The sequence below is a fragment of the Myripristis murdjan genome, chromosome 20, assembly GCF_902150065.1.
Source record: "Myripristis murdjan chromosome 20, fMyrMur1.1, whole genome shotgun sequence".
Classification (NCBI taxonomy): domain Eukaryota; kingdom Metazoa; phylum Chordata; class Actinopteri; order Holocentriformes; family Holocentridae; genus Myripristis; species Myripristis murdjan.
In genome coordinates this window covers 15898100-15921616 of record NC_043999.1, presented here as the reverse complement: position 1 = coordinate 15921616, position 23517 = coordinate 15898100, and the positions used below count along the sequence as shown (strand labels likewise).

Here is a 23517-nt window from a genome sequence, read left to right as displayed (position 1 = left end):
TTCCAAAGATACCAAATACGTCAAGCTGAATTACAGAGATATGTGTATAAAGTGATGCACAAGGCATGCAGACATTCTTTATTTGATGTTATCGTGGAGCCGTAAAAGAATGGCATCTTGGGATAGAATATTTCACTCAGTTTAAGTGAAAGTGTGCAACCAGCAGATACAGAATATGTATGTTCCTTAAATTTAATGGATAATCTGAGTTTGAGGCGTTAATCAGCCACTCAGCTTAAGAATTATTAGCATCCACTAGTATTTATTAGTATGCATAGCATCCATTATGCTCACTAGACTCATGGAAAAGAGAATAAAGGAAAGTAGTATTGTGAGACCACACCTCTGAATGACCTGAGTTAGATAGTGATAGGTGGCTATAATGGATGGCTCTGTTTCAGTGCTGGTTATTTAGTAGCCGAGGACGTCCTCCCCCTCTCTTTTTATCTGTCTCTCATTCTTTTTATCTCTACCTCTTCTTCTCTCACCCTCCATCTCTCTCTTTCACACACACACACTCGCAAACACACACAAAGCAGGCACTGGGTACTAAAACAGCTTGCCAGTGGTATGGCAGAGCTGGGGACCATTTGACAGTGTTACCACGGTGATGTATGGCTGTTTTCATCCCAGCACTCATCCCAAGTGAATAATAACAGACCAAATTAGAGTGACTTATCTCTATCTCTCTCTATATCCCATCCTGCCTGGGCCTTTGCCAGTGTTTCCTGGGTCATACTGGCTCCCTCTGTCTCTTCTGATACCCCCCTCCTCTCTCTCTCTCTCTCTCTCTCTATCTCTCTCACACACACACACACACACACACACACACACACACACACACACACACACACACATCCACCGATTCTGTTGCAGTTCTCATAATTACCACCAGAGGGAGCCCAGCCCCTCTCATTCCTCTGCCGAATCCCCTCTCTCCTCCACACACCACAGGGCGAGACCAGACATTATTAAGAGCCCGATCCACACTAATCTCCTGCGAAATTAATTTCAAGACATTTTGTAATAAAAGTGCCCTTTTGCCCACACACAAGCGTCCCAGCTCACTGCTGAAAGCATAAATTAACTCCTAAACGAGTAGCTGATGAAATAGTCTGGGTGCCTCTGCACAGGGGGCTCCGAGAACAGGGAGTCCTCTGTCATGAAGCACTGCAGAAGCAACACATGGTTATTCTGTTTTCACACCGCTTAAAGTCATTACAGATTCTTGTCTTGTTCATTCAAATTCATTCATTTTCATTCAAATTAAAGTATAGTCATGGCATAAATGTATTTCTAGGAAATCAAGAGGCTCTTTATCCCTTTTTATTTTTATTTATTTATTTATTTATTTATTTATTTATTTACTGTATTATCTTCAATCTGGCTGCAGTAATCATTTTGCTGTGATTATCTGTTATTTTCAGTACTTGCTACTTATATCTGCAGTTGCAATGGCTTAAATTTGCCATGGGAAAGGAGTCGCATCTAACCTAATTTTGAAGGCTTCTTTCAAAATGTAATCATAGCTTATTATCATGATTAAACTGTAGGACCTGGAGGGGGAAAAAAAACAACATCAAAACACTTGCACATTTCTCTGTAATGAGTTTTTAAATTGGTAACTTCAGAAATGGACATCACAGAGGGGTGTGCAACTATGTTATTGTTTTATATATATATATATATTTTTAAATTTAGTTATATATAGATTAGTCGTTATACATCATTTTCTGTACTTTTTGGCACAGTAAACTGTGAATGTAATCACAATAAATTCATAATAAAATGATGCTTGTGTCCACTAGCCCAAAACAAACCTATCCCCCTCAAACAAGGGAAAAACTGTTGAATATTCTTCAGATAATATGTAATCTGAGGGCTGTGAGCCTTTTAAGCAAATGAGTGGGATAAACTTACTATTTCTGTGATCAGGTTACTAGGCCCCACTTTATTTTGTTTACCCATTCCCTGGATATCGCAAGAGCCAATCGCTGATCCACTCATTCATCCATGCATTCACATTGTACTGCATCTTGCTGTTTGTGGCTGTAAATGCCACAGGCAAACATTCAAACACTTTCCTTCTTAAACCCAAAGCAAGAAAGATAACTAACGTGTAGACATGACATAAGCCGATCTAAGACTTAGCAGGAATCCATATGTTGGAATGCATTAGCATACTGTGTTGTTGCAAAAAGCCCTGATGCATACAGTAAAGAAGCTTTCTAAGAAACCAAAACTGACGTGTGTAGTGAAGCCGGAGAGAATTTCCATCTGTAAGCCCGGGGAGGGAGATCTGTTGACGAGGCGGAACAATGCTGACAGCTGAGACGTCACTCAAACACATTTATCACCTAGGACATAATTGCTTCTTAGGTGATGATAGGCTTCACTTTCTTGGGCTTCACATTCATAATCTTACACTGTGTAATTCTGCATATCAGAGGAATGCGTATGTGTGTGTGAGTGCATCTCTGTGCCTGAGAAACAAGGGGAGATCAGCAGTATCAGCAGGTGTGAATGCTGCTTTAAGGCCAAGGGATCAAGGTGGGTATCTGCTTTTGGGAACGCTGCTCTCTCCATCTGAGCATCTCACCGGGAATCAGTGACTGTGAATGCTGCTCTAAAAGCTGTTGGTCCCACCGGGAGCCAGAGGCTGTGAACACAACTCTAAAGGCTTAGGATCTAACTGGGGATTGCTTATTGTGAAAACTGCTCTCTCTAAGCTGCAAATCCAGCTAATGCCTCTGCAACAGGGTACAAATACTCACTTGTACACTTACACAAAATCGTCATTTACATGTTATTAGCTGAAGAATGATAGTAAACTACTGATTGCTGCAGTAGCATGTGTAATGCCTCACTTTCTATCAGATGGATGGACATGGACCTGAGAGGGCCATTCACATCTACAGTAGTGCAACAACTGAAAAGATAATTATGAAGACATATATATAAACAAAGCTTCACTGTGCTGACCTCAAGACTCTTATTCTTAAATGACTGGTTGAAATGTTTTATAATAGTCTCTGCATCCAAAATATGAACTGAAAATTTAGTTATGCAGCTATCACTCTGAATGTCTTTATAGTTATTGAGGGAACACAGAGATTCTAGCTACTTAGAACAATTATATAACAATAAAGATAAACAACAGTTATCTTTATTGTTATTGTCCAAAATGTGAATGGGCCTTAACACCTTTGGAGAGCAATAGGATGGAATCTATCCTTTGATGTGCATCTTTTCACATTTGTGTTTAGACAAGATATTCTATTGTGTGCCTGTTCACTGCCACAAAGAGCTGCAAAAGGCAGCTGGGGACAGAAGACTGAAAAATTCCCACAGCATCCCGGGACATCCTGTGCAGCTGACACAGCACCTGTTGCCAAGACGGAAAGGGCGTGCGTTACCTGGAGTAACATGAGAGGGATGTCGGCTGTGCGATCAGGCTCTGCAAATCATCAGCAAAGCTCAGTGACTGAGGTCCCGTCCCTGAGCTAACGCTGAGTCAAGTGGGCATCTGATCACATTCAAATCTCTTGGTATCCTCCCTTGAAAAACCATTCGCCCCTCAGTTAGATTTACACTGTTAGACATCATAGTTTTCTAATTAAATGCGGACATTATATTTGAAGAGGTGTTGCAATTTATAATTTGTTGTACCTCCCCTGCCTCAACTGGCTAGGTCTGCCTTTGATTCAAGTAATGAGTTCATATTTCTCACAATGACTTTGTTAGTAGATAAACAACATTTGCAAGAGTGTACTAAGTTTTTTCTGTCAAAAAATGAGAGTAGACAGACAATGATGGTATAATGCTGAACAACGCTTTAAAGGACAAAAAAGTCAACAAAGGAAACAATGGTGGATCTCGCATTCTCTCTTACCATTGCTGTTTGAGTACTTTACATTTTTAAGCCTTTAAATTCCATTGTAGCCATGAAACATGTCAATGTACAATGCTCAGAGCGCTTCTACAGAAATAAAGAAAATACACCGCAGAACAATGAATTGGGCCCCAAAATGCAATATAAACAGCTGATTTTAACGGCATTAAATTGTTCAGATTGGATTTTTTCCTTCAAAAGCTCAAGCATGTAAATTGTCTTGTTTGCTTAGTGCTGCTGTAAATTGCTTTATACACCATTACAATTATTCCAAGAACGATAACTTTGCACAGTCCAATTATTTCTTTCAAGTTTCTCTGCCTCAACAAATCAAATCGTATTTGATGACTTTGGCATTTGTATTTATGCAATTGCTTGTTTTACAGCATGAAATCAATGATGAATCTTTTGCAGGGTTTTGGGCGCATAAGGGAAGGAGTACAAATGGCATTATAATATGAAGGAGGACTCATCTTGAGTTACACCTTGCTTCAAGGGCACATGTTGCAGTGAATCCTTGAGGAAAAATTAAAGACTCGCAGATGGAAAATTATAGTTACTGACTCATCTGTCACCACTACAATGCAGTGCAGATGTCCAATATTTTCACACAGGTACATCTATAAAAGTGTAAAACTCTTAAAACAGTTTTCATAAAAAAAAAAAAAGAAAAAGAAAAAAGAATAGAAATTTAGCAATGGAATGGGATAATTTCTACTGCCACAAGGTGCACCAGTCCACTAGTATCAGGATGTCACTTTTTCAGGAAATTCTTGAAACAGGTTGTTTGGAAATAAGTTAAATCCGTGGACTTCACACCAGGCTAAATGACTTGTTAAGGCGGATATTCTTCAGGTGCTTTGATGTACACCTGGCCATTTATTGTTGACAGGGTTGGTGCAGTGCAGCTGAGCAGTAGTGAATGCTGCTCTAAAGGCTGAGGTCTGGCTGGGGATCGCCTGAGTGACTTAGGCAGCAGCGTTGCCCCGGCAACAGCACATCCTGGCTCTGCTTGGTGGAAAGGCCTTACAAAGGGGACACCGACTTCGACACAAACAACTCCGCTGCTGCTGCTGTCGCCTATTCTGTGAGAAATAGTCACTAGACGAGCCATACCATTATACTTTCCCACACACACACACACACACACACACACACACACACACGTACACACACACAATACAAATATGTAGTACAGAGTATACGAGGAGCATTAACAGATTGTCCCCCAGGGTCTAATGGCTCTTTATTGTTGCGGGTACATTTACTGACATGCAGTCAATCCACTCAACCCTGCAGCGTGAAGGCAAAGCAAATTCAATTCACTTTGAAATAGCCATTCTCTGTATTTGCCTTGGTATCTGGATGCATATTTCTTGATGGGAGCGATGTGTTGCCAGATGAAAGAGCCTATATCAACAAGGCATCAGTGGTCACCCAGTGGTTTATAGACCTATGATAATATTAGCCATACCACAAAGCCTTCTCAACAACCATGAACCCAATATGACCCCAATAGCACATTTATGGGACATTTTTAAGAGGACTGGACAGGGTGTTTCCTTCTGATATCATAAAAATGGATATTAAATACAGACAGTTAAAGCCGAGAAAAAAAAAAAAAGAAAGAAAAAAAAACACTACAGGTCATGCAGTCCCATTCAAACAGTATTTTTTATACCACAAGCCAAATACTAACATCTATTTTGTTTTTTTGTTCTTTGTGTTTTACATGTTTAGCTTTTTCCACTGTAAGCATATTTGCAGTGGTAGCACTGTTGGCTTACAGCAAGAAGGGCCTGGGTTCGAATCCCAGCCGGAACTGGGTGGATCCTTCTGCGTGGACTCCGGAAACCACTAGTCTCTGGACCACTGATCCCTGGGCTTTGTGCAACTGCTGCACAGTGGCTGGGTTAAATGCAGAAGAGGAATTTCCCCATGGGGGATCAATAAAGGATGATGTAACTTAAGTGATATTGCAAATCGTTAAGAATAACATACAAGTGTAATGCTGCCAGGAATAAAAAAAGAGAACAACAGCATTGTTTACCTAGTTAATTAGCCGTACAACACAGTAAGCACGACGGTTCCTCAGGATCTACAGTAGATCATGTGATTACTTAAAGCTCTTAGACGACCACACTGGTCCTGTTTCGCCTTCTTGTCAAAAATCCTGGCTGTACCTGTCCTTCATGAGTATGTCTTGCATAAGTGTCGTGTTTGTGTTTGTGTTTCTGAAACTTTAAAGTTGTTATGGATTAGTAATTCCATCTTGTGAGTAACTTCAATTTATCAATCACTTCATTAATTGCTTGTAATTATATCTGACTTTGCCCTATTGATGACAGAAGTGGAACCCAACACCGTTCCAGTCATCAACTGAGATATGATCATGTAGCCTTTTAAATATGAATCCACAGTTCCCTCAGGATTACTGAGCACTGCACTGGATGTTGCATGAGGCGGGGAGGATTGTATGTATCCACATGAATGTGTGTCTCTGTGTGCATCTGCAGCATTAAAAGGCAGTGAATGGATAAATTACTCAGAGCATCAGACCCACCCCGTACCCCTCCACTCACCTCACTGGGAGTACAAAGGATGCCCTCTGCAACCTCTGTCAAACTGTGAGCACCATCAATGAGAGCACAGTAAATGAGAGGAGGAAGGAAGGAAGATTGTGTACTCTTTGTGCGAGTGTGTGTGGATGTGTGGTTGTGTGTTTGCGTGTGTGTGTGTGTGTGTGTGTGTGTGCATGTCTACTTGCATTTGTTTAATCCCTCCCTAGTGTTGTCTTCAAAGAAAATTCAAAGACATGACTAGAGCAGTCTACAGTCTACCTATCTATCTATCTATCTATCTATCTAGCTCCCTAGCAGCATGGTTAGATTGGCTGCTCACATGAGTCCACAGGCAATATTCCCTCTAATGGATATCCAACTCCCCAGCTTCTTGCTTGCTGTTTAAATGGTGATAAAATTAAATGGGACCCTCTGACTGCACCTTTCCTATGGACGGCATCCGATATACCAAGCCATAAACTCGGTCGCCACTGAATTGACTGCATTCCCACCCTCCTTTAATGGCCACCGCTAAAGACTAGACCACTTTTATTTTGGCTTCAGTGTCACTGTCATTGGATGGCAGTCTGATTAAGATGAGCAGGAAGCGGTTTTAATGTTGCTAATCAGTACCCTCCACGAGGCGGGTCATAATGCAATAAATATCTTTATGGCGGGCCTCGCAACCAGGGCACGCATTTGGGTGTGGGTGTACGTGTCTGCTTTTTTGAGCAGCGCCTTACGTTCTTGGTAGGTTGTGAAAAGGATGCGGAAGCGGCTTTTGCGGCTGGCCTCGTCAGCCCACATACGGATGACGCCCAGCGTGGAAACCAGCATGATGTCGTTGGCCACCGTGGAGCAGAACTTGCTCTTCAGGTCCTCCACTGAGCTGAGATGAGAAAAGATGAGGAGAGGTAAGCAATTTGTTGCACAAATAAATAATCCGTAATATTTATTAAAATCAGAGAGATAATAATAATAAAAAAAAAAAAGGTCAGGAAGTCACACCTGCCACCATCGTACACTGCCACGAAGTTACGCTTGCACTCATTGGAATTGGCCATCTCATAGTCAAGGAAGCGCAGGTATATCTGCACAATGTAAGGAGGCAGAGAAGGAAAAAAGGAAATGATCAAATGAGGAAAAAGCAGTGCTGCATATGGACATGACAGAGGAAAGCGAGGTGAAAAAAAAGAATAAAGAGTGAGGCAGACAGTGAGAATTTCTAGTCCCTCCTATTATGGCTTGTGTGTCTCTCATTATTCCAGTGCCTGATACAGCAGTCCGACACAAAGTCTTTTAATGAATAAGACTGACAGACTGCAGCTTGTATAAAGTCATTACATACGTATATCAAATGAGGAGTCAGGCACAGACTGAGAGACTCTATTAGCTTTAGTCTCACTACCCATTAGGGATGTTCCCAAATCTGAACACCACATTCAGCAAAGCACAAGTAATGTGTTTGACATTAATCTTTTGTTCCCTCTGAATTTCTGCTGTATAAGGTGGATGTTGTAATGGTATGCCTTTGGACTTTTCTCATTGAGATAGTGGCCGTTGTTTTGTTTCCCAGTCTAGTGATGTTCACACACACACACTCACACACACACGGGGCCGCAACAGAGGGAGAGAGCAAAAGTTTTCCGTTTGCTCGAGGAATAGTCTAATTATGTTGATTGCAGTTCATAATGAATATGCTTATAATTGGCTGCTCAGGCAGTCTCACGGTTAGTGGCTGATGGTGGGGTTCATGCAGTTTGTGCTTGCGTACAGTTAGTTAAAGATGAACATTTTTTTTCCCTTTTTATAATTGTTTACAGTTATGCGTGCTTATACCTGTGTTCATAAAAGCTTGCGCATATGATTAAATAACATGGAGGTTGTTATTTTTGAATACAGCTTAAACCTCACCCATTTCCAAATTCATGCGATTACTTAAACAACTACAAATACAAATAATTCCAGCTGAACAAATACAAACAGAAGTACAAATAGCATTGTCTCTGCACAGCCTCATTTGTGGAGATAAAACATTTCACAGAGCCTACAACCTTCTTAAGAGATAAATAGAAAGGCAGACATTATACCCACCTACATTTCCAAAAACAACTTCTTTGAAATGCACACTAAACTTTTAAAACAATCAATTCCAGAGACCATGACAGACACTAAAAAAAAAATACAATATAATATTGTCTCATCTTAGCCCACACAAAATGCTGACATTTCAGACAGCTTCACCTAAATACCCTTCTTTCTTTATAATAACTGAGGATTTGAACCATGACACATAAACCAATTTTCAGTGTCTTAGTTAACGTTAATGAGTGAAATATCAACCTTGCTATTCACCTTGACTCTTCACAGCAGCCTGTCTGGATGAAACTAACAGTTCCTGACTGCCCCTGCATCACGGCCTGTCACTCCTTCATCGCCCAATCACAGCAACGGTTCTGGTCCGCTGCGCACAGCACTCACCATCATTACAGTTAATGAGTGGACCGCTCCCGAACTGTGACAGGGAAATGTGATGCTTTAACTGCTTAAGACGAACACTGCGGATGGAGCAGGCTAATGGACCTTGCAATGTCAGCTTGGCTTCAACAACGTGACAAGTGGAATGGATCGGAAGGAGAAAACAAGTTAGCGAACCTCTCTGGGGTCTTATATTGGTGTCAATAATCTTCCCTCTAATAGGAATTTGTCATATTCTGCCACTCTGTTGGCTATATGAGATTTGTCACCAGATGCAGGGTACAGGCTCTTTGTCATTATATGATGCTGAAATGAAGCCATATGCTGCAGAATGTCATTGGCTGTCTTTGAGTTATCATGTCTCACAGACTGTAGGCTATAGAACTGTATTGATATTGATGTCTGACACTGTTCATTCCTTCTTTTCAGGAGGCAGGAGATTGAAGAGGTTCCACTCAAGCTCACATCCTTGGCAGAGGTCACTGAGCTAGTTAGAAAGTGTTGTTGAGGGTTTAGTGATTGAAACGTTTCTTCGTTACGGCATGGATTTCCAGGACACTGCCTTCGGATTGTGACTAAAAGAATGAGATTGTGGATAAATTCGCCCAAAATGAGATTTCCCCACAGGGTGGCCAGTGTCACTTGCCGTGACACCATGAGGAGCTCAGTGATCTGGGAGGATGAGGAGGTTTTCTGCATGCAAAGTATCCAGATGAAGTAGATTGGGTGCCTGGTAATGAGCCCTCCCACCCCCATCACACATCAATATCAATAATTTAGGCATTTTTATTATCATCCATTGTCTCTGCGCTGCAAAACATCTCCATTTGAACAAATCTATTTGTCTCATGTTCACTATCTGCCTTATTCTGCCTTAATTCAACAAATTTACATGTGTTCCCAGAATAATTCCTGAAACAAATTAAACTCCACTGGAAACAAGTGGGACAATCTCATCCCACTGGTACATTTTTTCCCCTTGTTATAAGAAAAAAATAAGATTTCAACACTGAATATGAGACTAAAGAACTTGTTAAGAGGGAGAGTTTTTGCACTGTGGTCAGTTTCATATTTTTTTATTTACTTATTTTTTATTTAAGCTTTATATAACCACAAAGTCCCCTGGGGCATGTCTTTTGCAAGAGATTCCTAGGTAAGACAGCAGTGGCACAACATAAGATACATTAAGATACATTAAAAACAATAAACAACACAGAAGCAGCTTACAATAAAGCAAGAGCAGAGTCACTGTGATGTAAATATGAATAAATAGGTAACATACATGCAAAGTTTTTTTCAAATTGTAATGAATCCCTGTGCATTGTTATACACACAATCCAGTGAACAAAGACAATAAACTGGTGCATCGTCCTTGTACATGAATGCACAAATTAATTGTTTATTGTTTATCTCCATGATCAAGTAAGGATAAAAATGTAGCTGCAACTAATTCTGCGGTCAAGTAAAAGTCTTAGTCAAATAAAAAAGATGCAGGGTAGCCTGGCCTCAATAAAAATGCCCATACTTATACTTATTGGTATCCATATCACATGTGCACCTGTGCAAACTGTTTAGACATGGTTGAGTTCACTGACAACAGTCCAGTACCAGAAAATTGGTAGTGTTTAAAAACAGTGTCATCAAATCAGCTTTTCAGGAATAGAAAAGCTAAGAGGAAAAACCTGAGATTCCAGCTGAGATTTCCATTGGTATGGCTTTGGAAAACACCCTGCATCAGGGCCACATTGTCAGCGATCACTTACACAAAGCAAAACAGAGTATTTTTAGGGCGGTGCACTTTGAGTTGATGATTTACAATGTACTCTGATAATGTGATTCTACTGCTCATTCTTATTCTACTAATGTAGCTGTACCGCCCCATGCTGTAGTTTAGGGGTTTGTCCTTCACGAGTCTAACTTTCTGGATATTCCCACCGCGACTCCTCCAGATTTATGGCCTCCATCAGGAGAGGTTTAAATAGTATGGGCGTGTTGATGTCTCTCTTGGATAAGAGGACAGGCAGATGATCGTCTTTGATCTATGACTGCACAGCGAGGAGATATGGACATGCCACACACTTCATTAATCGGGTACTGTATCTGGGGAAATAGCCCTAGTCAATATACAAACCTCAGTTATGTTGTTTCACCGCCAATAGGAAGTGTTTGGTAAAGTCTGCAGCACCAATGCAGGGGTATACATAATGTCAGCTTCTTGAGATGGCTACCGTTGTAACTGTTTACCATATAAAAAGGGAATACTGATTGATGTAGTCCAAATTCTGAAGAACAAAGAAGCAAAGGCACCTTCAATGTTGTTGTTTGCCTGGGGCGCGCAACACATTGATAAAAGAATAAAATAAAAAAGCTTTCGCACCATGCAGCCGCATACACCGTTTTATGCTGTGAAAGATGACAGCCTTACGGTCTTGGATCGAAAATGCATCATTTTTATTACATGAAACAGTGGAAATGGTATCACAGTGCACAGCCTTTTTCATTTCATTCATGTGTATCCCTGCCAAGCTTTAAGCATGAAAAAATAACTGGAATGCTTTATTTCTATGATGTCAGCTCTATCGTTTGTATTCACCAAAACAGCCTCTGACAGAAACCACCGACTGAAATTTGCACTGACTGCAAAGGCCATCAGGAGGATCTCATTATTCAGCTGATAGCCCCTATATACATAAGACATGCTGTATAAGACATGCACAAAAACACAGACACAAATAAAAACTTTTGATGTTTTGTTTCCGGGCGTGCTGTTGGTAAAATCTCATAACTAACCAATGATGATGATAAATTAGTGCGCAGATGCCATAATAAAGCCAAACGCAGGCAATGGATCAGACAGATATCATCACCAGAGTGCAAGGCGAGAGCATTGGCTCCAGCGGGAAAACAGGTCGCCTCCTCATTGATTCTGCAGCGCCCAATAATGTTGCAGAATCCATCACTGACTACACAAGAATGTGCTCCTCCTGTGGCTAAAAGGTGCCTGTATCAGCATTCGGTCTGTTCATTACAGTCAGAATGAGTGTCCACGTTTTAGCCATTATGTTCATGGAATGACATGGGAGGTCTCTGACAGAGGAGGCAGGCGCTCTGAAGAAAACAGACTGATGCCAAAGGGAGATGCAGCCTGTTATGATTTAAAAAGCACATTCACTGTGCTGACCCTTCTTGATCACACTATAAATATCCCCCTTATGCTTTTATCTCTGTGATACAGTATATTAAAAAAAAAAAAAAAAAAAAAAAAAAAAAAAAGATCTAAGTGTATCTTCTTGTTGGTGGAGAGGCATCTGAGAATATCCCACTACAACTAACAGCTGTGATTGAGTTTTGACAGCAGTCCAAACACAAACAACCCTAAGCAACGATACTACAGAAACACCGAGGAGTGGTTATTTTGTACATCCTACGCTGTAAGAAAAATTGGCATCCATTTCCTCTCGTTGAAAATTGTCTCTCTATGCATCAATGTTTCAAGTGTATTATGGTGTATTAATGACAGAAATGGAGGGAATATTTTACACTGCTAATGGGCCAACTGCCAGCCGACTGGTGAACCGATGGTACTTCTTTGGTTCATCCATGTTTTCTACAGAGCTGTTGCTATCTTGATGAAATTGATTGATAATGGAAGAGGATATCTACACAAGTGATTTAAGAAAAAGATACAAACGTGTTGCTGTGGCTCAGGCTGTCAGCTTGATCCTCTTACTTAAAGGAATACTCCAAAACTGTGGGCAAAATACTCTTTTTTCCGACTTACACGGACACGGTTTTCACCTCCGTGCGTCCACTGGTTCAGTTCCTACAGCATTTTGTCCTAGCTTAGCATAAAGACTTGAAGTATATGGGAGTCGATAGCCTAGCTCTGTCAAAAGTGAAAAAAAATAAATAAATAAATAAAAAAAAATCTTACAGCATTTGAAATACATGTTGTTTCAGGAAAAGTTAGATGGTGGAACTGTAACCACTGAACAGACGTAACCTTTCATCTATCGCACTGATCCGCACACTGCTGAAGGTACACGAAGAGCCGGCACAAATTAACTTCTCCTAAAACGACTTTTTGGTGAAGATGGTATCAAACATCTTGTCTCAGTCTGGGTGAGTCGGAAACAGGGTATTTTGCCCACAGCGTTGGAGTATTCCTTCAACCAAAACTGCAACAGAAAGATACCAGTCTCTGCCATGCTGGATCAATACAGTAAGATTAGGGGAAATTGGGGGAATTCTAGTTCTGTGGACAATGACAAATGCTCATATAGCACACACTCGCATTGGCAAAGTGTTGTGTGAGCTTATTTGCCACGGTGTGTATTCCAGCGTGTTACCCTGGATACTGGTGATAAGACAAGATATGGTTGATCATCAGGTAGTTCATTTGTTTTTTGACAGGCGAGGGCACAAAACATCACCTTGAGGTACTTAATTTGGTGCCGTACTGTCACTTGGTGTTTCTGGCGACAACATGCAGTCATTATTACTTACTTGTTTGGGATATCTTTACCTCAGTTTCTCCCCTTTCTCTTTCTCCTTGTCCTGGCTTCATCCTTTTCCTCAAATACCCTCCCTTTCTCTCTCCCCATCTGTCTCCTCGCACCTGAATTTCACCCCAATATGTTTAGATCTTCGATAAAGCACATTATTAAATATGTTTCTCCCTTATCCTCCTTTTTCCATTTTTCCCTCCCTCTCTGCCCCTCTCTTCTCCCCTCTCTGCCTCTCTTCCTCCTTCCCCTCCCCTCTCCTCCTCTTGGGTGTTGGAACACTCCGGTGCAGTCTAATTAGAGCCTCCGGTATAGGATGCCATTATCTCTCTGCTGTTTCTTGCACACTGGGTACAGTGCAGCACTGTATCAGCATAGAGCTCTGAAAGCCCTGCCCTGCACCCAGCACATGGTCGTGCATGCACCTACACACACACACACATGCACACAGTCATGGAGACAGTGGCACCCTCTGCATCTCCTTGACTACCTTTACATGTGTGTGAGAGAAAGAGAGAAAAGAAGAGACCAAAGGAGACAAACAGAGATTAAGGATGAAACTTTTATGTGTTTCATGTGTAACTGAGTGTGAGCGGCATGTGGGTGGCAGTGGAGGTTACAGCGGTAGCACTGTGTGTGTAGCTGAGGACGGATTTGCACTAAAAAATGATTTTTTTTTTTTTTTTGGGCCTGTCCATCAGTGCCAATGACTGTCAGCCTTCAGCTCGTGACTTGTCTTGCAAGACACTCCTGCAGGGCGAAATATGACACTGATTCTGACCAAGTAAAATACATCATACTGACATTCTCAATCAGCCTTTCACACGCACAGATGTCGAACACTCTTTTGGTACTGTAGCTCCACTGTAATGGCAGACTTACCCACAGCACTTTGAAGCATCAATTCTGCCTCATTGAAACGACCAGAACATTTAAGAGTGGCCCGAGTACTTCCTGAAACTTGTTCCTCTGTACGGTTCCACATGAGAGATGATCACAAAGAGATCGTCTACAGCTGAAGGACACAGTCTTATAGTTCCTGTCGCCTTGGGGCTTTTAATGGTTGGATCCGAAGGACATTTTTGAAGAGAAACAAGGACATTAGCAGGAGATTTGCGATGCGGAAAATATGTCAGATAAGCCGTGGCCATGAATCACTTTTTGCACTAATGTTATCGGCAACTCGTATGAGAAGGCTCTGTGTGTGTGCGTGTGTGTCTACATGTATGTGGCATGGCGCAAACACCTTCAGCACTGTAAGAAAAACCTTTTGAGAGCTCCTTCTGGATTATCTCGAGAGCATTGCAAACATGTTTCAGTCACTTCTTTGACGTGTACGTCTTGGAAGAATTGCTATGACGGCCACAAACGGCACGGATAGCATCTTGTTACATTAACAGGCACTGAATTAGTGAAACAAATAGTGACACGGTTAAGCCGACGCCGCAGCTGCCTTATCTCGCTCCCAGGAGTGCTGGGACAATGCACACATTCAGAGAAATGAACCGCACTAATCAGAATGCATGAGTCTCCATACTATCTGTATCGATGCTAATTTGTGTGAGCAGCATTACGCTTAGGAGAGGCTTTCTAAATTGTGTGTCTGTGTGTTTGTGCCTGTCAAGATAAAACTCGGACTTCACCGGTTCTTTAAATTTAGAATTTTATTATAATCTCATATGCTCTTTAAAAAAATTGATTTAAATGGAAAATGTGGAATAAGAACAGATGAACAACCTAATAACATTCTTGAAAATATGCCAGAGTTGACCAAGCAGGCTAATTTTCATTTGTAGTCCCTGGCTTTAAGTGAGAATATTTAGATTCAACTGAGAAAAATGTTAGCCATGTCCAATAACACATACTTAATTCATGTTTTTTGTCATTTGAATGTAAATGTCTTTACTTAAATCTGCCCTCTGCAGTTTTGTATAGTGCACCTTCAAATACAGGATATCTGCAAATATTCCAAATGCAGCAAAACCTTTTGTAGCCTCATATAATAATAGCAATGCTATTCTCATTTTAACCCCAAACAATGAAAACAAAGCCACCACCCTGCAGTCATGGGGTGGCTCTTGCATGTGTCCATGGGGTTGTGTCTTATATTCAGAAAATTAGATAAAACTGCAGCACTAATACAAGATGTGTACCACTGATTGATAATCGTGTGTGTGGGTCTGTGTGTGCATGCATGCATGTCTATGCAAGTAAACAGGGCTGCACAGTGAGAGCACTGGCAGACTAAACAAATGTGGCTTTTTGCAGGCCTCGGGGTCAAACTGCATGGCGGTACTATTTCATCAGCACTAACGCTCCCTCTCTCTCTCTCTCTCTCTCTGTCCAGTCTGCCTGCCCTCTCTCTCGCTCTCTCTCTTTCCATCCTCCTCCTCTTGGCAACAGCCCGCTGATTAAAAAATGGGCCTGACCCTGAATAAACCCCCCTGCCTTTCTGTCTGACCCTAGCAGGGGGACAACCCTCCTTAGAGCTATGACTACACGCAATGGGAGGGATATTGCCGACAGATGCAGACAAACCCTGCATACAGTATCACAGCTGCCTGATGTAACCCTTTAACCTCAATCTTCAGTCTTCCCGCATGTGTATCTACTGTACGTCTGCAGCTCCAAGTACTTTTATGCAAATTGTGATATAAAGAAATGGAAATACAAATGTCGGTATAGTTTTCTCAGAATCTCAAAAACAATCTTGGTGCTTGTGAGGCTGGAAAGTGCTGTTGGTAAAGAAATCATGCACCGAATAGTGATGGAAATGCATTTGTCAAATAATGATGTAGCATTATTTATTCAGTAAGCAAGACTTTATTTTCCTCGTGGATGCGTTGTTTGACACACTGTAAAATCTGCCTGACAGTCAGATAGAAACACAGCTTGTGTCACTAACCTTGGAGCGCGGCGGAGCGCGGATGTACCATTTACAGTCGACGGCCTCGGCAGCACCGGCCTTCCCGTCTCTGGTGATCTGATGAGACTCAACGATCCCCTCCGGACCGCCCATGTCATACTGACATGCTGCATCACACACACACACACACACACACACACACGCACAGATTGGCACGTCCATTCACAGCAAACACACATGGACACACACACACACATACATCAGAAAAGGACTTGAAACACTGAATGCATGAAATGAACTGGCATACAAATAATGCAATATAACTGTAAGAGTTACAGTATAGAGTAAAGAGCACTGTAAAGGGAGAGTGGAAGTGAGAAGGAAGTTAGTGAGAGAGCCAGAGAGACAGTGAGAGTGGGAGCGAGGATGAGAGAAAGAAAGAGTGAGAGAGAGAGAGAGAGAGAGAGAGAGAGAGAGAGAGAGAGAGTATACCTACAGGGCAGAGGTGGGGGTACTCCCAAGTCTGCAAAGTCCGGATCTGAGGAGAGAGAAAAAGACAGGGGCGACATTCATTTTTAATACATGACTACAGATTCAGGATCTTCACAGAGGCAAAAACAACACAATATCATAATGCATTGAGGAAGTTCCTGCAAAGAAAACTACAAATTGCTGCCCTTACTCAAAATAATTTATACTGGGATCCTCAAATGCCCCCATTTACCCACTTTACACACCTGCAGTAACCTAAGAGAAACACTGTTGACATTTTAATTGCCACACATGTCATCAGACAAAAGTATCTGTGACAAAGCCAGGCGCAAGAGATCTACTGCACGGCTTGAAATAATTATTAGCTTCATTCTGTGTTGTGAGTAGCTTTGAGAAGATGAGCGTTCAAATTCCCATATCTCATGGAGCAAAAGTAATTAAGCCTTTGACCTTTCAGCTGGCAGCTTTTACCCATTTAAATATATATTTTCCACATTCGAGGTCCAGCCACGAGCAAAGAGCTGTTTTAGAGCAGCTGTGCAGTAAATGAATAACAAGCAAAATATCACATAAAAGTAGAACTGTAGGTCATGTGTTGAAAGAGCCACACTTGACCACCATTTTGCTCACTATCCACACCCTAACCCTTTTAAATTGCGTAAAATGCCCTAATTAGGGTGGTATTTGGTCAAAACACTGATTTCGCCTGATTTATCCTCAATTAAGGAATCCCAAACAAATTTAGAAGATCACGGTGAAACATTTATATAACAGTTGTTCTCTCTGGCTTATCTGCAACACATATTTAATCCTTAAAAGTCTAAAGCAACTGCATTTGACAGCAGCCTGAAGACTTAATTGAGAGATCGTGTATAGTGACGCCAGATAAACATATTTTTAGCGGAGAGTGGCTACTGGCTAAAATCACCATGGTTACAGCTTGCAGCCAAATTGAGAGCAACAGATAAACATTGTAGGACTATTATATAGTGATGCTGTAGGATATAAACTACCATTCAACAAAGTAACTATTAATTCATTATTAACTTAAAGTACTACTGGCACACTTTAGACTTTTTGTTAGGATTAAAATACTAAATCTGATGTAAAATACCTTACAGCTCACAAAACAAGCTTGTTAAGTCTGATATCAGAACAAAACAAAGCTAAAATTGGATTTACAAGGGTTAAATTGAAGCACAAATGCATTAAAATGTCTCAGTAAGGTTTCACTGACCGTTGCATGGTTCCTTAATATTTTCCATTTCAAACGAAGACCTAGATTTTTTGTCCAGACTACTTTTAACATCTTGGGCAATACAGATAGCTACATTTTTATAATGCATGTTAATACTCCAACAGGTACATGTGTTGGTGGCTTTATCACTTGCTCGCCTTGTGTTGGTGGGCTGTGCGAAAAATGATGAGACACCGGGTGCTTTCACAAGATCACCGTGGTTTTTCCTTCCATATAACCAGTGATGGCTGCCTCGGCCATGCTAAAGACGTTGAATGATTTTACACAATTTACACCATGCTCTTTTCTCTTTTGCCAACCATTTTTTTATATTTCAGATGGGCCAGCCATTTCTCAGAAAACATGTATTTTCCCATCTTGTAGCCATCAAATCCCACCTTTTATTTGCAGCCCGTAATACTGACAGGTGTTAGAATCGCTCTGTCCAACCCACTCAGTGGAAATCATATTAGCTGTCTGCTCCAAGGGTGGACAAAAACGAAATTTGTTGCTTTATGTATTTACTTTACTACTGATATTCTGAACCACACTTTTTAGAAAATGGCTTTTTAGAAATTTTTTTTAGAACATTTTTTTCCATTGTCTCCCTTCTTTTTCCACACATATTGAGACCTGGAAATGATCAAAATTATATTCCATATATATTGCACCCTGCCATTGGGAAATGTGAATCCAATCTTCTACCAAACGTTTATGAAGACAAGATAAATATTAAGTCACCTATTAACCAAGGTGTTACACACAGACACGCGCACACACACACACACACACACACATATATATGTAGATAGATAGACAGATAGATAGATAGATAGATAGATAGATAGAATACTGTAAATACTGTGCATAGTGGAAGTTGCCAGTGTCACAATTGTGTTGCACTGGACTGGGCAAAAGACCAAACGTCTCATTGTAAGTCAACAGAAGCCTCAGGTTAAGGTGTTAAAGTCAGCTTGAAGCTAAAGGTTTTAATGATGTTACAATAAATTACATCAACAAGCCCAGCCTCACTGACGTGTGTTACTTCCTCTTGCCAGGGAAACATCCCAGTTTCTTCATCCCCCAAGATTTTATATTACTCCCAGGTTTGCTTAACCAAATACAAAAAAAAAAAAAAAAAAAAAAAAAAAAAATCTCGTGAACATGTTTCTTCCTCACTTGATTTCTATGCATGCTGTGTATGAGCATGCTTATTTGTGTGTGTGTGAGAGTGTGTGAGTGTGTGTATCAGGTATTACTAATGTTGTGGTGACGTAAATCTGTTTATGCAGTCATACTGTCATGTTGTCAGTTCCCTTAACAAAAATCATTAATTTTAGGGTGAAGACTTGATTTAAAGGTAAGGTAACTTTAGGGTTTGGTTAAGGTTTGGGTTAGGTAAGGGGTTTGGGTTAAGTCTCCAGGAAAATAATATAAGTCAGTGTAATGTCCTCTAAAGTGATGGAAACATGACTCTGTGTGTGTGTGTGTGCGTGTGTGTGTGTGTGTGTGTGTGTGTGTGTGTGTGTGTGTGTGTGTGCGCGCGCGTGTGTTTTCAGACTGTTACCCATCACAAATGAAGGCAACTTTGGAATTTTAATGGGCATTTATTTCTACAAAGACAAAATAAATAGATTTGCTTATTAGGACGAAGCTTCCTGTCGTCCATTTGAAATTTACTTTCAAATAAATCTTTCTCTGTTTGACAATAAGCAAATTTGAAAATAGCTTGTGCTAGTACAACATAAAATCTATAAAGTGGAAGTCACATCGATTTGAAGAGTCTGAGCCATTTCTGAGTCACTTACCACCAATAATGGCACTGCATGTTGCCTTGTCACCATGCCACAATATATTGCCTTTGAAATTTAAAGCCAAAAAAGACAGAACTGCATCAGATACACTCATTCTGCTGCCGTTTTATTCCCACTTGGTGACAGAGCAGTTGTGCTTTCAAAGATATGCTGTTAGCTGTGAGCTCCAGGCTGCATTCATTTGAGGACAGAGCCTGCGGAAATAGGAAAAGCAAAAAAGGCTTCACATTAAATCTGATTGTTCCTTGCCAAATCGAGACATAGCTGCCGCTGACTGAGCTCCACACTCAAAACGAGGGCTGATTGCACAGCATGAACACCCTTCGCAAATGTCACATTTTTTCTGTGTGTATGTATGTCCTAATTTTCCTGTCTAGAACTGAGTAAGAGCTTCAGTGTGTGAGCTGGACATAAAGGAACGAGTCCTGGACATGGCAACACTAAGCAGCCACTGCCAGAACATATATGGAGGGGAAAAAAAAGAAAAAAATGTTAATGAGATGGTGTGAGAACATCGGTGTGTCTCATGGTGACACTAGCTGAATAAGACCTGTGATCAAAGAGAGACTCTGGCCTGATTTGAGCTGTGATCCAGGGGAGATTCAGAGGAGGTAAACCTTCCCTTATGGTGCAGCGAGGGAAAGCCCAGTGGATATCAGTGACAAATCTAAGCGAAGCTGCAGAAAACCCCTTTCTGTTTCACACTCTTAATATCATTTGGGACATGGCACACCATTCAGGTGAGCACAAAAGCAGTTCGGAGAGGTGCTCAGCTGCTCCTCGAGAGCCTTTCCCAAAGCTTTCACTGCATCTCTCTCATTAATTGTTGTTTTCAGCTGAGGCCCAAATCATCCAATCTGTAAAAAGGCTGAGCAGGGAATACCGTGCAGTTTAAAAATACAAGCGGCTCCTCTGGCCTTGAACACTTAAGTGTTTGTGAACATGAACAGCTCTTTATCTTCAGAGGACAGCGTTGCTAGCACAAATAAATTCACCTGCATTACCCTCCGTAGCTCAGCACCAGTTAAATTTAGAGATATTCACCTTTCAAGATAATAACACACAGATGTAGCCTCATTCATCCCTTTATTACTTCCTACTATGGTAGGGACTGATGGAACTGCATTTGGAAAAAGTGGCTCCTATGGTGCATAAACCGACCATATTGAAACCAATTTCACTGAGCAATTCTTGTGGTCAATTCCCAGGTTTGGGTTTTTGCCGTTAGTCTTCCTGTTTGAGCCTTCCCAACAGGGACATGTAAACAAACCCTGAATTTTATGAAAGTTTGGGGAAAAAAAAGGGATCTCTTAGCAAAAGTAGGCAAATAGCAAGGAGGAACAAGTAACATCAATAGCATTTTTGTGTGACATTGTCAACATGTGTGTGTCCCAATCATTTTGTGGTCACACTGGATAAACGCCTGAACTGAACTGGAATCAGGCGTGCATCTGTAACACTCTCTCCATCACAGTCTGAAATGCGTGATCCATTTTGCAGCTTTTGGAACGAGCACTTCTTCCCTTTTTATCCCTCTCCAGCTTCCTTCCATGGGATGTTTTTAGTTTATGGAGAGGACAGGTAAGGCAGGCGGACAGGGCATGAGGGATGAGAAAATCAAAGTGGAAGACAGTTAATGAAACAGCGACCTTCAGGTCATCTGTGCTGGTTACAGCTGAGATTTATTATTGGGCTTTGGCATCACTTAACCTACCACGATCACAAGGCCAAGGAACCTCAGGGGAATGCACGAGTGTACACACGTGTGCACACACTCACACACCCATACAAATGTATACGGTCCTTGTATAAATAACTATTCTTATCATGGTAACAAAGGTCCCACTCAGAAATAGTAATGCCTGTAAATGCTTCTCCTGCGACCCCTTGACCTTTTTAGACCCCAGCTCCTGAATTTCAATCAGGTGAACTCCATCCTTACAGAAATCAATCACCTCCTCTCCTCCTCCAACCTCCTCCCATAATTGATTGGTACATCAATTGAAATGACTGATAAAATGATTGATGAACTATTCTTTGTATTATTTAGGTTTGACTTTTAAGTGTGTGTTTAAGCCTAGCATTTGTATGGCAGAAACCTTGTGTAAAATCAGTTTGGTCACACTTAATGTTTGATAACAGAGTGCATGCCAATCCTCACAAGAATCACTTTGTCTGTTGCCACAATGGAGGGCATGAGCCTGACTCTATGAAACAGCCATAAGCATTTCATATAGGCCAGCATTTTTGCGATGATCTGCTGTAGAATATACGTGCGTTTGCTTCTGACATTGTGTGAATACTGCAGCTTCTCCCTGGTGCTTGCTGTCTACACTGCATTGTATAAATGCTTTTGCTTGAGTGAGCTGAATTCAGAGCACATCCACACGTGGCCACAGCCCCTCCCCTCTTTGTAAAGCTCAACTAAGAGTGTAATCTTCTGGGGCTTACTGTATTTACCCTTTGCAACACAGAAAATGCTCACTTTAAAGCCCGGGCCAGAGATACTATGTTGCCCCGCAGCACTGTTTACCATTCAGACACACACACACACAAACACATACTGCACTACACTACTAAAAGGGCAGAAACGCTATCACCACCGAAGTATAATAAGCAAAAAGTACACATTTACACCTTTGTGAGAATATGCAAACCCACAGACATGCACGTGCAGGAACCTACGAGCAAAAACAGACAGACAGGCGGAAAGGTCAGCAGGAGACAGAGGGAAATACACAGGAGATCTGTGCAAATGCCCACACAAGTAATCCTGAGCAGATTGCAAAGGCCAACCCAAATCATTCACCACACTGGTTCAAAAGGATTTTTATAATAATAGGAATGCAGCAATAGTGACTTTGGCAGCCAGAGACAAAAAAGAATCATAGGAAAATTGCTTTTTTTGTGGAAACTCAGAAACAAATGAGAAGAGCCCTGACTAGCACTGCTTTGCTGCGCAGTGGGAAATGGTGTTTGTGAACATACCAACACAAAAAGGACGCATACACACACACACATACAAAGACAGAAGTGAAGCAGAACACTGCCGAACTGTCAGTACTCAGGAGATGTAAATTTCTATTAACTGCACATTCCCACACGCATTTAAATACTCTTCATAATACTGGCAAAACACAATGTTTTATTAATGAGACACAACATGTCTCATTTACAACAGTATATTAGACTGCTTTACTACATATCCCTTTAGTATCAACTGTTGAGCCAAATGAATGAAGCACAGCATAAGAATGAGGGTGTATCAGCATGAGGCAATGATCCAGGAGTCAAAAGACAACATACACACAGATATGCTGGCACACACACACACACAACCAGGCCACACACAAAGACTCAATTTCCCAGCGGCCTCATTTCCTCTCAGCTGCTCAGCGGTGACATTTAAATAAGCATCTGATTAATAATCTCCCTGAGATGCTAAAGTGGTTGATCAAGCTAATGAATGGCTGCCATTAATCACACCAGCCACAGCTGTGAAGACACACACAGAGAGAGAGAGAGAGAGAGAGATAGAGAGAGAGAGAGAGAGAGAGAGAGAGAGAGAGAGAGTACACCAGTCTGATGACTTCCAACTCTTTCAATCAGAACTAAAGAACAATTTTGATAGAGGTGAATGTCCCTGTCATACTCGAACAGTTTCCAAGGACT

At 41.2% G+C, this 23517-nt stretch overlaps 1 protein-coding gene across 2 annotated transcripts in view; it reads right to left on the bottom strand.

Moving 5' to 3' along the window:
* Positions 1–23517, bottom strand: part of neto1l (neuropilin (NRP) and tolloid (TLL)-like 1, like) — a 71730-nt gene that overhangs the window by 7373 nt on the left and 40840 nt on the right. For both annotated transcript variants that reach the window (XM_030079388.1, XM_030079389.1), the window contains exons 5-8: positions 16799–16840; positions 16342–16469; positions 7462–7544; positions 7197–7342 (exon numbers count right to left, since the gene is read on the bottom strand). In XM_030079388.1, the coding sequence (XP_029935248.1) occupies positions 7197–7342; positions 7462–7544; positions 16342–16469; positions 16799–16840 (399 nt within the window). The remainder of the gene's footprint in view (positions 1–7196; positions 7343–7461; positions 7545–16341; positions 16470–16798; positions 16841–23517) is intronic.